At 46.2% G+C, this 17,719-nt stretch overlaps 1 protein-coding gene across 5 annotated transcripts in view; it reads left to right on the top strand.

Annotated features, from left to right (window-relative positions):
• tet3 (tet methylcytosine dioxygenase 3) overlaps nucleotides 1–17,719 on the top strand; it is a 38,260-nt gene that overhangs the window by 872 nt on the left and 19,669 nt on the right. The window contains exons 1-2 of one of the 5 annotated variants that reach the window (XM_085787787.1): nucleotides 5,795–5,892; nucleotides 6,601–6,661. The exons of 1 other annotated variant lie outside the window; for it this stretch is intronic. Coding sequence is in view for 1 of the 4 variants with exons in the window: in XM_085787783.1 (XP_085643909.1) it covers nucleotides 12,682–12,705 (24 nt within the window). In the remaining 3 variants the exon portion in view is untranslated. Of the gene's footprint in view, nucleotides 1–5,711; nucleotides 5,893–6,600; nucleotides 6,662–12,459; nucleotides 12,706–15,836; nucleotides 16,266–17,719 lie in introns of those variants that run through there. 3 more of the 5 variants (XM_085787786.1, XM_085787783.1, XM_085787785.1) reach the window with 3 other exon arrangements.

Below are 17,719 nucleotides of genomic sequence, written 5' to 3'. Positions count from 1 at the left end.
CCATCCATCCATCCATCCATCCATCCATCCATCCGTCCGTCCATCTGTTCGCTTGCTCCAGTATTTCCATTACGAACATTATAAACATCTCTTTAGGGGTGTCAATCCAGGCAAAACCTTTGCAGTCCCCAGTCCTCCTGATGTCCTTGATGTTCGTTACCTGTCAAATCTAGACCTACATGTGGATAGCCATCCACATGTAGGATAGCCATCCACATGTGTATAGCCATCCACATGTGCCATATGTGTAGACATTAGTGCACTTACCCAACTAGCTAATGACAGACACTTTAATGTGGTCACTTGTGGCACTTCAATTCCCAAACTGTAATTAATTCATCGATTCAGAGCCACAGTTATAATTTTTCATTGTTCTCATGACAACTCCTCTTCTGTCTTAGTTTCTGCTTGCCAACATTAACCAGTGTGAAACAGAGCCGGAACTGATGGGAGTCGTTTCCCTGCCAACTCAAATGTATTTCTAGATAGCACCTCACACAATGAGACAGTCTTTACACACATAGTTAAACAACTACTATAGCTATTAAAACAAATTAGAAAAATCTGAATTATAAAGCCCCTATACCTTCACCCACCTATAAGTGTACCTTAAATCTAGTTGCTGTAGTTGTATTTGTCTCACATTCTATTTCGATATTACAAACCTGTGAAAAACCTGTTTTAACTGAGAGTGTGTGTGTGTGTTTGCAAAGCTCAGAGACTGTGACAGCTACCGAACTGCAGCAGTGGAGAATTCCTGCAGTTGCTTGTGCTTTGTCCTCTGACCTCTGAGGCTTCGATTTGGAGAGTGGGGGTTAACCTCAGGCCATTTTGTATTTGTGTGTGTGTCTGTGGGTGTGAGAAGAAAGAGAGAGAGAGCATGTCTTTAAAGTGTGCACTTGTGTGTTAATGGAAGTGTGTGTGTGTGTGTGTGTGCATCAGAGTCTTCAACAGGGGACGGGGGGATGGGCTGTAAAAGCCAAGGAGGAGGAGGATAGTTGGTCAGCACTATTAGAGGTAGAGAAGCCGGAAAAAGTGGAAAGTGCTACGAAAGCATGACTTCATAACTACCGTGGAGACACTGTTTGCACAACTGCAACAACAGACAAACCTCAGTGCCACCCATCATGTCTACAGCGGTAGATCAGAGGTGTAGATGCCACGCAGACGGGGACCTGCAAGTCACAAAGTTGCAGTCTAGAGGAAAAGGGCCCATGGTTGTTGAGCCACAAACAGGAAATACGGTTTTCCTTCAGTACACTCCAGGCCTGCCCTGTCTTGTTTGGTAGGACATTTCTGAATCAGCAGCAACACACTGCAGGCGCACATCCAGTCATAACAAAACAAGAATTTGTTTTCCAAAAATGCGGTGGCCCAGAGTTTAAATACATATTTACATACCTGTTAGACTTGTGTGACAGAGACACACATTATCAGAGTAAAGATCACCAAGCATATCCACTCGCTGTTGCTACCAGCGGGTATCACTGCTCAGAATTTCCGGATCGTGTGCGTTCAGCAGCTGAGAGGGAAACAGCCGGCTTAAGGGGTTTCCTAATTGTACTCATTGTCGTTTTCAAAGCTCTTCCGTGGCTGAGGGGTAATAGAAATTTACTGCCTCTATATTTCAAAACCCCTGACCTCTGAGAGAACTCTTACTCTATTCAGCCAAACCTTTTCCCACTTTCCTTTTAGTTCTTTGTCCAGTATCTCCACAAGCTATAATGTACACACACAGGAATATGTTCTTAATGGTCCACCATCAGCTTGTTCAGGTTTAGCTTCATCATCACATCATAGTAACCTGTAGTCTGATCATTTCTAGTTCTGCTCCGAGTATTTCTGATACATATAAGAAAACATAAATTTGACCTAAGAAAACAAGGACCTTATTATTTAAAGGGATAGTTCAACATTTTGGCAAATTCGCCCATTGCCATAATCGCTATAGTCATAGCAGTAGGTTTGTTACCTTTAATTGTCGGTGTAAGCTATTTTTAGAACGGAGGAGCGGAGCGGCAGGCTGCTCAGGGCTATGCTATGGAGGCTAAGGGAATTTCTTGGTTTTCCTCATCAAACTCATCAAATACACAACCCAACAACTCCAAAAGGCTGTCGTGGACAAGTTGTGAGCTGCACAATCACCACGCTATGAGATAATAACGGTTACGAACGTTACGAGACGGAGCTGTTTTAGAGGTAAATTCATGCAAAACCGCTGATGCACGTTGCGTTCAGGGACAGTTTTTCAGCAAGCAGACGCTGTATTTACCTCGAAAACGGCTCCGTTTCGTAACGTTCTGTTATTATCTCATAGCGTGGTGGTTGTGCAGCTCACAACTTGTCCACGACAGCATTTTGGAGTTTTGAGATTTTGTATTTGATGAGTTTGATGAGGGAAACCAAGAAATTCCTTAAGCCTCCGTAGCATAGCCCTGAGCAGCTCACGGCTCTGCTCCGCCGTTCTAAAAACAAAAACAGCACCGACAAATAAAGGTAACAAACCTACTGCTATGACTATAGCGATTGTGGCAATGGGCCAATTTGCCAAAATGTTGAACTATCCCTTTAAACAACTAGGACCGTGCAATCACATATTTAGTAGGCCAGTCATCTGGAATGTAATGTGGTGTGTCCATCCATCCATCCGTCCGTCCGTCCGTCCGTCCGTCCATCCATCCATCCATCCAGCCTTTGACCTCTGTATGGATGCAGCAGCTCAGGCTCTTATTGCCTGGCAACCACATCCTCCATTCTGACCACTACCCTGTTACAGTTTTTAACCTTTGACTGGACAGAACAAATTCATTTCTAATGTCAAACAATCTGCTGAAAGTGCAGTTCAACTAAAGGTTCCCATGACACGTGTGTTTTTTTACCCATGACCCTTTGCATTCCTAAACCCTTTTCTGAACTGGCTGAGACCCAACACTGTACTATGTTGATCAATCCATCATTCAATGAAAAAAATCTAAAACTATTCCAACTGAAGAAACAGTTGCATATTGAGCAGCTCTAGTGTGTGCACTGCTTTGTCAGTAGAAAGAGAAAAGACAGACAAGCTTGATCAATACCATTAATTACATCATTTAGTCTAATTGCAGGGTTAGGGTTAGTCACTAACCCAGCACCCTGGTCTTCCTCTGTCCATCCGCCTGCAGCCAATTGGGATTTTTTTACGACGTGCAATCAGAATGGCTGAAACAAGCCGCACCTCTCCCGTGTCTGTCTGTGTGTGGCGTGTGGTTTTCACTGTGACGGTGAGCAGGAGGAAGAGTTTGCTTCAAGTGTGCAGGTCGAGGAGAGCGCTAATCTCTTGTTAAGCGTGAGTGGGTAACAACAACAGATGGGCCGTGTGAATGAGGTGAAATTAAATGAAGGGGCGTGCAGGTTTATGATGCTAACGGCGAGTGATCTGCAAGATTTGCATGTGTGTGATAGTCTGTAACTGTCAGGTGTGTTGAAGGCTGGGGACGTCGAGAGGAAGGTTCGATCTGATGAGAGATGTGCTGGATAACGTTTGTTCCTCTTAGCGGTGTAGATATTTGTCACTCCTCCCTTTATAGACGCTCTTTGGTAATTATATCAGCGTGAGATAAACATTTAGCAGAGGAAGTACCATTTCCTCTTCTGTCACGTCATTATTTATAGTCCTACTACAACCACTGCCTTTGCTCTCGTTAGAGCTTTTACACCCAGTTATAGTATCACAACCACAGCGGCTGTCATCATGACGACCGTCCCCACTGAAGACGTTTGCCCCGTGACGACAGTAGTAGCCACCGAACCAACCACATCCACATCCACATCCACCTATAACGAAGCGACGGTGAAGCCAAGCAAGCGGACCGGCTCACACTGTCCGGCTTACTGCAAACACGCCTCCGCTCACACACACAAACACACACATTCGTACACACACGTGGTCCGTGTGACGTCAGCGGAGGGGATTTCCCATGCCACACGAGAGCGTCAGACAGACACTAGAAATGCTGTGTCACCGCGCGGGTGCTTCACCTCCCCACGCCACACTCCCTCTCCTCCCTTGGTTTACCTCTCTGTGTCTCTGCCTGCCTCTCGCTTTCTGGCTTTCTTTTTTTGCCTCGACCCGCCGGGTCTTCGGCGGGCTGCCTGAACTTTCGCTGACTTTGTTTTGTCTCTTCGGAGGTTTCTAATTCAGCACCGGCTTTTTAATGTTGCCCCCTTTTTTTTTTGCTTTCTTTCACATGCTTCGCTTCACTATTTGTTTTTTTTGTTCAACTTCCCATGTGAGAGAAGCTGATCTGTATCAAGACAGATTTTCTTTTTTCAAGGTTTCATGAAAAAAGATCAAATGCATTTTCGCAGTGGTATGATTTGGACAGTAACATTTCCCCTCTGGCTCTTGCAGTTATGTTCAGCAGTCTGGCAAGAGCGTGCACTCATGTCTGGTTCAAAAAAAAAAAAGGTACAAGCTGGAGATGATCTTTCACTCTCAGAATGTAAACAAAGTGCAGGAGCTTCCAAAACACGCCCGGTATGTTCATTCTCACAGAGTAAAAAGGAAACTTGAGCCCCCACTAGCTTCTCTCCTTTAAGTGAGAGGTTGATCACTGATTTACACACAATCACAGCAGATGATTATTTGATCTTGTGACAACATGACAACTTGTGAGACTTTAATGTGTGTCTGTGATACAATGCATTTCCACTTGCTTTGAGTCAGCATGTACAATGTAATTGTGCATTTTGCATGTCAGAAGGGGGGTTGTGGCTGTTTTAGAGGGTCTGTGTATGTGTGTGTGTGTGTGTGTGTGTGTGTGTGTGTGTGTGCGCGCGTGTGCGGTGCAGTCCAGTCCAGTCCAGTCCACTTTGTGCATGCAGCCCTCCCTGACACAGATGGTGCTCAGCAATACCACATACCAGAGGCATTGTTTAGGGAAGGCGAGTTCGAGGAGATAATTGACAGGCATAGAGAAGACCCATCCCCCCCTAATGCACACACACACACACACACACACACACACACACACATGCACACCTCCTGTCCACCTTCACTTTGTCTCCTTATGTCTCAGCTTCTTTCTCTCTTTTTATGGTCCTACACACACGCTCGCAAACAAACTCACCGTCTCTCCCTTTTTGTATTTTAACCTCCTCTTTTAACTCTCTCTCTCTCTCTCTCTCTCTCTCTCTCTCTCTCTCTCTCTCTCTCTCTCTCTCTCTCTCACCGCCCTCACTTGCTCTCCTTCAATTTCACCCTAGCAGCAGAGCCCAGCCTGGCCTCTGATTGGTGGACGGGGCTGCCTTTGTGTGCTATCTCTAGCGTGACGTCTCTCCGTGTGTGTTTTTGTGTGCATGTGTGTACATTTGTTCATGAGTGTATATGTTTGAAGAGACAGAAAAAGAGGGAGGGGAGGGGGGGGTAGGTTGAAGGGGCATTACATACATACATGTATGCTGAGGGAAAAGAGAGAAAAAAACTGAACTGAGTGGGAGGAAGCAGTGATAGTGATCACAGAGAAAAAAATCCCTTGTGTGTGTGTGTGTGCACGCGCGTGTGCGGTAGACCTATTGGCATACTAGCACGAGAGAGAGAGAGGGAGAGAGAGGGAGGGGGGTAGAGCAAGGGAGTAAGCGACAGAGAGAGAGAGAACGTGCGTACGAGGGCTCATGTAAAACCAGATTAAAAACACAAGATGGCTTCCTGAATGGGCTGCTGGAACACAGACGAGGGAGAGAGAGAGAGAGATCGAGCAAGAAGAGTGGAGAGATAGAGAGAGAGAAAGAGAGAGAGAGAGAAGAAAGGAATAGAGGGACAGAGGTGAAGACGAGAGGGAGCCGGACTCTTCTGATGGGGATTCGGCCAGCGGACGGAGGAGTACAAACCAAGGCAGCTCAGAGGCTTGGAGGGTAAATATTCATCACTCCAGACTATTTTAAGATTGATAGGTGGGTGGTAGGGGGGTGGAGGGGGAGTGGGAGATGAGATTGGCGGGACCGGGGAACAGCTCGGAGACAAAACACATCATTTAACATTGAGACAGCCAGGGCCATGTAGACAAGGGGTACATGCTGTGCCAAATAGGAAAAATGCTATTGCTTTACAATGATCAGACCTGCTTTGATGAACCACTTCAATCTATCACATCTCACTCTCAGCTCACATAGTCACAGACACTTGTGCATGTTTTGTCAAGTTGCCCTTTAAAAAAGATGGGTTGTCTAATGCATATATTATGGAGGCTGCGCCAGGTCGGGATACAGACATTACATAATTCTATAATTGAAATTGAATCCTTGCTTAGCCGTCTCTCATTCTCTGTCCCGGCAGTAGAGGGAAGTGCCGGCTCACTGTTTGAGCACAAATCAAAGAAAAGAGATTTGCGTGCACAGCTGCTTTTTTTTTGTGTGTGTTGGTTGCTGGGGGGATGACAGGAATGATAAGAAAATTACATGTAGACCGGCTTTTACCTGCTCGTCCCACCGTCCTTAATGACGAGTCTTTCTGAACAGGCCCTTGTCGCATTATTCTATTGATTGTTATTCTCTCCCCCCCTCCCATCTCTCTCTGTCTCCCTCTCACTCCCCCCTCTCTCGTTCTGTTGAATGGCTGTAAAGGTGGAATATTTTTGAAGACAACATTTGAGGCTGTTTGGGAAACCCTAAACTGGCAGCTGAGGTAAGAGAGGGCACTGGGTCTGTGTCTGCGCGCGGTTTGTGTGTTTGTCATCTGTGCGTGATTTCTGTCCATGTTGGTCTGACTCTCAGCTGTTGGTTCATCAGTGCAGTGAGACTCTTGAGAGGTGAAAAGGTGGTTGTTGGTCAACACGTTAAGCAGGTCCTCTACTACTGTCTGTGTGTTTATTCACGTGTGCATTCGTTCTAATGTCACTATTATTATAATGTCTGTATGTGCGTGTATGGGTTTAACCATAGATACCGGTCACTTCGGCGTCTAGACTGTACACTCAGACTCTCTAGAACCAAGATATGAGCTTGTTATATCAGCCCTGAAAAGATCGCAGGATGGAATAAATGTGGTTTAGTCACCTTTATGCATCAATCTTGCGCATCCGCGCTGTCCTCCATCGGAAGCTGTCTACATTAAAATGAGCTTTTTTCGGCTTCATCTCCAAGCCGCGGTAAGCTGTGTGCCTCAGTGATGAAGTGGCGGCGTCCTCGGTTTAAAGCGTCCCACGCTGCCCACTGATTGGTGCCAGAGCCAGGCATGTGTAGATGCAAGAGACCAAGGAGAGGAGGAGGAGGAGGGAGGAGGAGGAACCCTACGCGCTGGCTCAGGAGCCAGGGGGCCGTCCTTCTTCTCCTAGGTTCTGGAGTCAAATGAGGTAAAGGGAGTAAAAGTTAGTGGGTCACGCATGCGTACGTGCTTGATTGTCGGGCGTAGTAACCTGTGGCGTGTGGCCGTTGAGAGCTGCTGTTCTACAGCTTGCCGAGCCGGGGCACGCTCGTGTGTTTATGTGGAAAGGAAGTCTGAGGTGGCGAGGGTTTCATAGAGAAAGCTGTGTATGAATTGTAACGTTATAAGAATCTTGTGATGTCCTCTGCGAGTGGATAAAAAAGCTTTGATGTGATTTACCGTCAGACGTTTCAATATTGTGCACCATGTGGAAGCGGCAAGTCATGACGAGCACATTTATGACACAAATGATACAAGATGTGTCGGCTTGCGTCACTACAGTGATAGGAAATATGGGTTAGTCAATCAGTTTCAAATGTCATGAATGGGTTTAGCTCAGACATACACAAGCTAACCTCTAAGCCCCGCTCTAATCCCCAGCCATGTGTAGACAGCCTCTTTATCCACAAGGTATATATGACCATCTGGGTCACAGAGAAACAAAATGATTCAACTGTCCGTTTGTGAGGGAAGCTGTTGGCTGTCTTTAACGAGTCTGTTTTCCTTTGTGGCTCTCCAAAGCTCCTGTTTGTAGAGGGTCCTGGTTGCTATGCGTGTCCTTGGTGGAGATCTGTTTCCTTGTCAGTCATTCGCCTGGATACACAAAGACAAACATGGTGTACACCCAACAAGCTGAGGGTTTTATTTTGACATTTTAAATAAGCAGTTATACACTCTGTTGAAGTATTTCCAGGACCCACGCAACAGCACCAAACTTGTTTGAACACATAAGCATTATGTGACAATAAACACGGTTAAAACGAGTCCAGCAGCATTTTTTTTTGAATGATTGATTTCAGTTTTTTACAGCAGCAGAGTTGAGTGCTACTTTTCTCTGCCGTTCAGGAAACCAAACTGAATTAAGAGGTTACCGCAGCAGGTTACAAGACACAGACTGCAACTCGCGTGATTTTTTTTTCTTTCCACGCTCATACACAGGATTTCCTCTTCATGCGTGAGGTGCGCTTCACACGGCACGCTGGTGGGAAAGAGTCAAAAGTGGAGTAGAGACACTCGAACCACTGAGTGCGTGACAGCAGATGGAACGTTTGTTAATCATGTGTTCAGCCTCGCGTGGAATCCCCAGCCTCACTCGCAAAGGGTTAACACTGACCTAGTTTCCGTGGCAACACTGAATGTCTGATGACATCACTGCTTTAATTTTAGCTCAAGTCCGGCATCCAAGGTTGGTCACATGACCAGTCGGTCGGCAACACACACACATACACATGCGTGTGTGTGTAGTTGGTAGTGAGTGGTGTGATATAGTAAACTCAGGAAGTGGAGGGTTTGACATCACCTCTTCCATTCAGTGTTGGCTGTCGATGCATTTACTGTGAGGTTTCCACTCAGTCAGAGCAGAACTGCAGCGCTGCTAACCATGTGTCGGGACGCTGTGATATACAGTCAACAATGCAACAAGTCAGGCTTTTGGTTCTCAAAATCATCTTGAAGCAATTTGATCTCTCTCGGTTTTCCTTTGGTCTCCACCTCAGTTGGTTTGTGGAAACGAGTGAGGGTCGGATCTCGGTGTCCTGTATTTAATGATATTGCGAGATCTCTAACAGAATGAAACACTCAATCAATCAAACAAAACTTTGTTTGTTTGGAGCTTTTCAAACAGGCTGGAGTTGTATTCCAGTTCCTCAGCGATGAAGCCAAGGAGAAATCAAACAAGATAGCTGACTATAAAATAGCTTAATATCGATTTTAAACGATTTTGAAAAGGAAAAAAAACATTAATAAAGAATAAAAAGATAAAAAATAGAATCAAATACTATTACGAGCTAGTTGTGCTAGCTGGTCTTGGCCACAACTGTGCCAGAAATATGAACAAAGGTGAATTATGTGTTCTGAAAAGCCTTCCTTTGTTGTTTGTCCTTAACTTGCTGTCACTATAGAGGCCTTCAGCCTGAAGATACTTTTATATTATATGAAGCAGGTTTAAGCTGAATCATTGTCTACAAGTACAAGGTGACTAACTACATTTCCCCGTTAACTGTCCCTTTTAGCCCTGCATGCAGACTGAACCAAGAGTCAGCTGCTTGCAGGCGCTGAGCAACTGTTGTAACAACAGTGAGTCATGTGTGCAAGTGCAAGTGATTGCCACTCAGACTTCCGCTTAAAGTTGTAAAAGAAGCATTTTATTGACACTGCAGACTTCAAAATCAACACAAAGAAATCCTCATGAGATTCCACGTGGATCACCAACAACTGCTTGCATGCATTCATTTTTATATAGGGATTGGGATGAGCTATGCAGAGTTGTCATGCTTCATTTCTAATGTATGACAATTAGCAGATGTTAATCTCGGCACCGTCTGCCCGGCTACGCTGCCACAGTCGTACATGAACCACTGAACATCGCTGATGCTTCCATGGATCCTCGGCCTGGATCGATAACCTGCATGGGCACAGTGAGCTGTGGTTGGTGGCTTGTTGGCATCGTTGGTGGTATCTGTGTTTGATGTCGGAGGGAGGTTGTCAGCCGCCTGGTGCCGCAGTTAATAAAAAATGAATGGAAAGAGAAGGGGGAGGAGCCCTCAGCTGTTGCTGGAGCGCTTTAACTCTCACCTCTCTGGTGGCTCCTCTGCTGCTTCCACCGGGCACGCGGTTTATTCAGTCCTCAATCCCACTGCTGCCAGACGCTGCCAGGTTTTACGTAACACAGCACCACAGCTGTTGGAGTTTTCACCACACACTATTGAAGCGCGCACATGAAAATATTGATTTCTGAAGCATATTTATATGCAAACGAGGCAGGCAGGAGTGGACTGCACTGAGTATAATGTGAGACAATGCAAAAATACAATATGTGGCATGTACTCACTTTTCACCTTTTAATGAGAAAATGAAACCATTTTGATGTGTTTTTTTCATTTAAAACGATTAGAAATAGGTTTGACCTTGACTGTAAACACAGATGATTCAGTGTATATTAAGCACTATAAGGTTTCACAGTGCACAATAGAGGCTCTCTGTTTTGCCACATGGAGTACTGGCCCTTTAAGCCCGGCTACGCCTGACTTGAACATATGGGAAGCTAATCTTAGCCCAAGCCCTGAGAGAGACAAGGCTGGCAACCAGCCACTGTGCAGGGCTGGGGAAGGTTTCTCTTGCTTTCTCTCTTTCTGCTTTTCTCTCTCTCAAGTTTGGGCAATTTATGATCTATTCCAAAAAAATATTATCAACAGAAACACACCACAGAATAATTCAGGCTGTGATGTGCTTCACCTACACTAAAATAGTCACAGCGTTTGAAACAACTACGGTGTGTTTTGTAAATGATTACATCATTGTCCAATCAGATTTGACTGCTCAGCTCTTTTCAATGACTTGGCCCCCGGTACCCTGGCAGATACGAGGACACAGTGTTCCCTTATTGTTTTTTAAATCGCCTATTTCCCATCCATTTCCCTTGTGTCTGTTGCCCACCGTCTTTGTCTCAGACCTAGCATTTTCCAACATATTGTCTAGATTGATTACATTCCTCTCCTTCTTTTCATGTCCCAAACCTCAAGCACAAAGAGTCGCCTCTCAAAAAAACAGCGCCACCCCCACCTCTTCCTCCCCCCTCCTTATTATTTTTTAGCAGCTCCACCCTGCCCAACAGCCCCCCCACCCATTGCTACCTTTCCATTTTTTTTCCCTCTTCTCCCTCTCAAACCACTCCTCCTTTTCTCTTTGTGAGGAGCAGTGAGGAAGGAGGGGGGGTCGGGGTGGTAGAGAGGGATAGGCCTTCCCCAGCTGGGCTGTTCGTGCTGACTTGCACGTGCCGAATGTCAGGAGGTATGACTCAGACTGGATACCCTACACTCATTACTACTATCCACACCCAAACACACCCTGAATCTAACACCGTCCTGCCTGGGGAGTGAGTGTGTGTGTTTGTGTGTGTGTAGGGGGAGGGGGGACAAAAACAAGCAAGGTGACAATTAAATAAGAATATGCTAACAGTCTGTTACTCATTATCAAGACAGGTGGAAAGATACAGTACACACTGATCATGTTGTGCACTGTCAGTTATTCCACAGAGAAATGAATGATATAAAATAAAGCTCATCTGTGTCTGGTTTGTTCCAGAAGGTTAAAAATGATAAACTAGTCATAATACTGAGAGGTTTCAGAGAGTTATTTGCCTAATCTGTTCATCGAGGCTCAAACACTTTGTGTTGCTTCTACTCTGTTAAATCCAATGTGCTCGGTGCAGCCCTGCAGCCTCTTGTCCCGCCCACCATTAAACCCGTTGACCCTCAGTGAACAATCCAATACTGTATGCATGCTAGCATGTATGTGTGCGGAGGGGGAAAAAAATCATTAGTTTGTCTCTGCGTTTGCAGGACTCTTTGGTGTTTTTGCCTGCGTGTGCATATGATGAGAAACAGACACGTGTGTTAGAGTGGTGTTGGGGGCAGGAAGAGAGAAAGAAAGTGAAAGATAAAGAAACAGAGCGCAGGGAGACGGAGAGGGGGAAGGAGAGCGTGAGCGTGTCAGATCAGATGACCTTGATGCCATTAGACTGCAGGGTAAAATGAGGGGGAGAGGAGGGGGGTGTATAGGAGCTGTGGTGGAGAGAGGTGGAGTCAGCTGACAGGAAGACATGGGAGGAGGGGAAAAGACCCTCATGTCATGACCATGATGCTCATGTGAGTTGTTAAATGGCTGCTGGAGAAACTGGTTTTGGGGTTGTTGTTGTTGTTGTAGCAAAAAGTCTTCCCACTGAATCAGAGGTGATGAACAGGGAGAGTGAAATCATCATTTCACCCACTGAGGACTTGAAACTGCACAGTTTGTTCTTCGCCAGCGTTTATGTGTGTTTCACACACACACACACACACACACACACACACACACACACACACACACACACACACACACACACAAATCATAGACCTCCCACTACTGATGTACTGTAAAAAAAAAAAAAAAAAATGTTGAAAGCTTGTTTCAGTGTGTGAGGGTTTTATGTCAGGACTTTGTTGAGAAGAAAAGAGAAAGATGACTCAGGCTTAGTCATATGCAAGCCAACCCAATACACACTGCTGAGGATGGACTTTTGTTGTCAGTCATCCCTCCTACAACCAAGACGTTTCCTCTGTGCTGCTGAGAAACAGTGAGACAGAGAAGTGAGAGAGATGGAGAGAGAGAGAGAAATGGAGAGAGATAGAAAGAGAAGAGGGCGTGAAACAACTCATTTGGACGATAATTTGACAACGTTGTGAGATTAAGCGATCGATGTGAGAACTGGAGTCTCTGTTGTGCCGTCTACTACTTCTCTCTCAATGCCCGGTTACAGCAGGTTCACCGTAAGTCATGTTTTCCATTTCATTTTCACTGAAAGGTTAACAAACTCATATTGTTGTATTTTCTTGGGGGGTTCCAGGAATTAGAAGTCAGCTAGGACACGGCTATAGACTCTGTGCCAGTGCTTCCAGTTATAATGTAACCTATCACGTTGTGTTATCTGGTTGTGAATTAACTCATTGTGTTCAGACAGTGACGTAAGGGCAGCTCTCTTGGGTAAACTTCAGTGGCAGCATCGTGCTGTTGCCTCTTTAATCACAGAAACATCTTAAAGCCAAGAACACACTTCATGTCTGCTTTAGTTATTGTCACTTTTTGAAGTTTACCATTCATGAATGTGTATTAAAAGGAAGAGTAGTCTTTATCTGTCAGTTACATTTACATAACATACAGTCAATGTGTCCCATACTATATTTGTTTAGCACCGTAAACGGCATAAATCATTACTGTAGGGTTCCCTCATCTGTAACAATGTTTTGGTCCAGTTATACTTCTTTATTTCACTCAGTATGGACTCACTCTAAAATCACGTTTTCACGTGCTCTTCTCTCTGTCACAAGTTCTGCTTTTTCTGTTCTGTTTTCTTGATGTTCTGTGAAAGCATTCTCGCCATGTTGTGTCACTAATTCCCCACATTGTTTATGTTAGATCTAGCTGTGAAGACTGGCGGTCTGCAAAGATTTAGCCCTATGACCATGTTAGCTCTGAAAGTTTATTTTGGCAAGTGTCATGTCACTTGTATCACTCCGTCAAGGCCTTAAAATGAAAAGGTGTTACGTTTCTGATAACAAAGCTCAGACAAAAGAATGTGGTGTTGAATCTTTGAGAAGAGGAACTGATCCACAGTGAGCATGAGCATGTGATTCAGGGGTTAAGTGGAGACTCGGGCTAGAAATGCAGTGTCACTGCAGCGAGTCAGTCGAATGAATGAAAGAGCATGTTTTTGAGCGTCCGTTGGTCTGTGGTGTTGGTGATAGTAGAGAGTGGGCATGTGTTAGTTAGATGATACATGCGCCCACCCAGCAGTGGAGGCGAGCGCCCTGGTGGGAGCCACCGAGGACGATGACGACGCGGCTACGTCATCGCGACATGTGTTTCCTACCTCTCTTGCTCACTGCTCTCACTCTTCGCTCATTGGCACTCCCCAGTCATGTGACCTAATGCTCTACTTCTCCTCTCCTTCCCTTTAGACAGCTTAGGCTGCGCCGTGTTTCTCTTTGGAATTGACACTCATCTGTGTGTATATATGAATATGTGTGGCAACAGAGAGACAGACAGTGTACAACTCGCAGGGCCGGAGAAGCGGGGTGCGTCAGAAAGTGTTGGAAACGGCAATGCAATGAGCTGTGTTGGAGGAGAAAAGGGCTCAGGAAACAAAACAGAGAGGCACATCGAGAGAGGGAGAGAGAGAGAGGGAGGCAGAGGCAGATTGAGAAAGCCAGAGAAAATGAGACATCAAGAGAAGAGACCAAGAGAAACAGGGAAGAGGAGAGGAGGGAAAGGTTACTGAAGTTAATCCAGCCATAGCGCGCTGTAGCCGGTAACATGCTCAGTAATACAACAGAAAAAAATTACTACGCAGGAGCTGACAGCGATCTGCATGGGGGAGACAGCCATGTTCCCCAACTCCCCCTCCTTCGTCCTGCTCTTCCTGGTTAAATCTGCTCCAAAACTCCAGCAATGTTGGAGAGAAGAGAGGAAACAACCACAAGGCCGGGTCAGCCAGCAAGTGGGCGAAAAGGAAACATCCAGCGATCAGGACGACGTCGGTGATGATAACGGCGGGCAGAGCAACGGTGAGGTGGGGAACAACAAGAGGACGTTATCAAAGGATGCTGAACAGGGGGAGGACAGAGGTCTTAAGCGAACTGTAGTGGCTTGATCACTTGTGGTTGCTGTCTTCATTCGGCAACAAGCTGCCTTCTCTCGTTCTGTGTTTGCGCCCTCTTCCTCCTTCATCATCTTCCCTTCTGTTATAGAATCAGTCAAATGAATAACTCGGCGACTGCCTCGCTTTAAACTGTTATCTTACACGGACTTCTCTCTCATCGCCGTCCCTCCTTCCCAGCATCCTCCTCATCCCCCTTCTCTTCATCCTGCTACTCTTGCTTGCGGAAATTTTTTTAATGTCCTTTGCTGTTCTCCCTCCATTGCTGAAATGTCTTGCTCTTGTACTTTTCTCGCCATCATTTTCCCCCGTTTGCTTTCCCCCTTGTTGGTGAGAGAGTTGACATTCATTTCAGCGGATGAATGTACATCAAGTGACCCTCAGCTTCCTCCAGTCAGAAACCTTCCACCTCGCCTGCATCCGTTGGATCTCGGAAGAAGGGCCAGGAAGAGCGCTAGCAAGCCATCTACCAATCTTCTTCTTCCCTGTGCATGCAGCCCTGCTTAGTGGAGCTATTATCAGCCCCAGGTGTGAGATTGAAGCTTCTTGTATTCATTCGATGAATGAGCAACCGATGTGAACGTGGATGAGGAGGAAAATGGACATTGAGGAGCCGCTATTGGTGGCTTCTTCTCCTTCGGCCCAGGGCTGCGCCGGTTTTCTAGACGTTCAAACACAGAACAAAATCTCCATTAGGAAAAAGCAGACGCCGTTTTTCAGAAGGAATAAATAAGCAACCCAACATTGCCTGTCCTTTCCTCTTTTTTCCCGCCGACGCCGTTGTGAGTTGAGATTGCGTGTTCGCTTGGCAGCCGCTGGTTCGCCCCCTGCACTCGAAAGGCAGACAATCTCTGTCATAGCTGAAATTGCTAACACTTGACTTTTTGGCTTTTGTGGATAAACAAGTCAGGGACACGGCGGCTCTAGATGATGTTATACCCAACAACATCTAATGTAATAGAGCAAATAATGTTGAAGGGTGTAGATAGACTAGAGACAGAGTGGTTTTCCCTTTCCCATTCCCATTCCGCCCTGCTGCACTGTGCTGTTTCCTAGGCTGCTGCTACCACAGACGATCCCTCACAGCCCTCTCTGTTTCTGCTCACTGCACACTCCTCCATTCCATCGTACGTGCCCGCTGTGGCTCAGATAATGGCCTCTCGCTCTGCACACACTGAAGAGAGAGAGAGGAGAGGAGATGGAGGGAGAGGCTGCGCAAGAGGGAGGGGAATGGAGGGAGGGAGAGAGAGAGGGGAAGGTGGGGGCTGCGAAGAGAAGCCCGACTGCATGTGTAGCCGAGAGAAAGAAAGAGGATATTGAAAAAGGGAAGGGAGGAGCAGACAGAGATAATGAGAAAGGAAAAAGGAGAGAACAGAAAGCATCGGCCATAAGAAGAGGCAAGAGAATGAGAAACGTGTGTGCTGCGCCGGGGGGGAGGTGTGTTACGTGCGTGCGGCTGGCAGTGTGTGCGTGAGTGAATGCATGCATGCGTCTTTCGGCACTCGCTGTGTCTGTGCGCCGCACAGGCTGGAAGGAATAAAAAAGGAACAACCCGGACAGGGCTGAAGCGCTCGTAGGCTGGTGTGCCGGCAAAGCGAGTCTCATGCGCCTCTCTGTCTCCTCTTCTGCTTTCTGCTCTGCGACCGGCAGCTCTGTCTGGACGTCTAGGATCACGTAAGTATGCGTCGCCGATCAGCCCCCCCTTCAGCCGGCTTCATATTGTCAGTGCTTCATGTTCCTGCTCAGCACGGCAGCAAAAGGAAGGGGTGGGGGGGGGGGTGGGGGGGAGGTAGAGGGAGGAGGACAAGAGGGAGGACGGGGAGTGTTGTGTGTTTAGGATTTAGGTTCAGCTGTCTATTCGTGAGCCGAACTTAACCCCCTCACCACCACCAGTAGTATCTTTACTCACTTTATCTCCTCTAGTTGTTTTTTTGCAGTGTCAGTGTTAAAGAGCTCTTGCTTTGCGCCCACACAGAGCTGTAAAGGCTTATCTTGTTTAAAGGGGCTCATGGACTCGAGCGCCTGGTCCAGCAGGTTCTGCAAGATCTGATCCAGTTAGTTTTGTTGATGTTTTTTTTTTTTTTTGAAACACTTGTGTCAATCTTGTACAAAGTGTGTGTGCGTGTGTATTCGTGCGTGAAACGGAGTGACACAGTTAGAGAGAGGTCAGGGATAGAGTCCAATAGAGTAGGCTCTGTCACGGTGTAAATATTTGTCAAAGCACGTGGTGTGTACAGTCCTAGGTGTTGTGCGCTGCAGGTTTGACTTTGAGTGTAGCATTTCCAGTTTAGAAAGGTATGCAGACACAGGAACAAAGCAATGAAGCCTAACCAAAGGCTTAGATTAAATCTAATATTATTTTGTGTGCGGTTAAGTATTCGTCACATGCCAAAAGAATCCATTTGTTCCAAAATGAAGTGCTTTAAACCCACGTGACTCGAGTCTGTGGTTGTGTTTTGTATAAGTAACTGTGAGAAAAAAAAGAGGAAAAGAGAGTGCCTGTGTGACTGACAGTGCATGATTGTGGGATGTTTGGTTGTGCAGTGTTGCAGTCACTGTTTCAACACTGCAGTTCTCATAACTGCCGTGCACAGCGAGCTACCCCCTCCACCCCCCCTTCCTCTTTCCCGTCTGATGCCACTGATAGTGCAGACATGGGGCCTCTCACGTATTGCATGCCGGCTGTTCGCCACCCCCACCCCCACCTCACCACCTCTCATCAATACTACCGCCACCCCCTGGGACTCCCATCAGACACCCGGCGCAGAAGGTGGATTCAAAAGCCTCCTAGCACCACTGCCTGTCCAGTAATTAGCCACTTCAAAGGCTCATTTCAATGATATTCAAATGGTGGGGAAGCTGGACGTCAGGCTCACTTCTACTGTCACACACTGATGGATCTACAAACAAGAACCATCTTTTTTTTCTTTTTCCTGACTAGAAATGATGGAATAAAGGGTGGTAGACATCTACAGTGTCTATCTCACCCATCCTTATCTATCAGGAACTAGTGCATATTTATTCTCAAGTGTTAGACTGTCAGATGACTTGGTTTTAGTGCCTGTAGAAATTATTTAGTGCACTATGTATTCCAGTATAAGACAGTCGTTTCATCCATCCTTCACTGC

This window comes from Trachurus japonicus, chromosome 9, assembly GCF_045865225.1.
Source record: "Trachurus japonicus isolate A0001 chromosome 9, Traja_1.0".
NCBI classification, from domain to species: Eukaryota; Metazoa; Chordata; class Actinopteri; order Carangiformes; family Carangidae; genus Trachurus; species Trachurus japonicus.
This window is presented reverse-complemented; position numbering and strand designations above follow the sequence as displayed.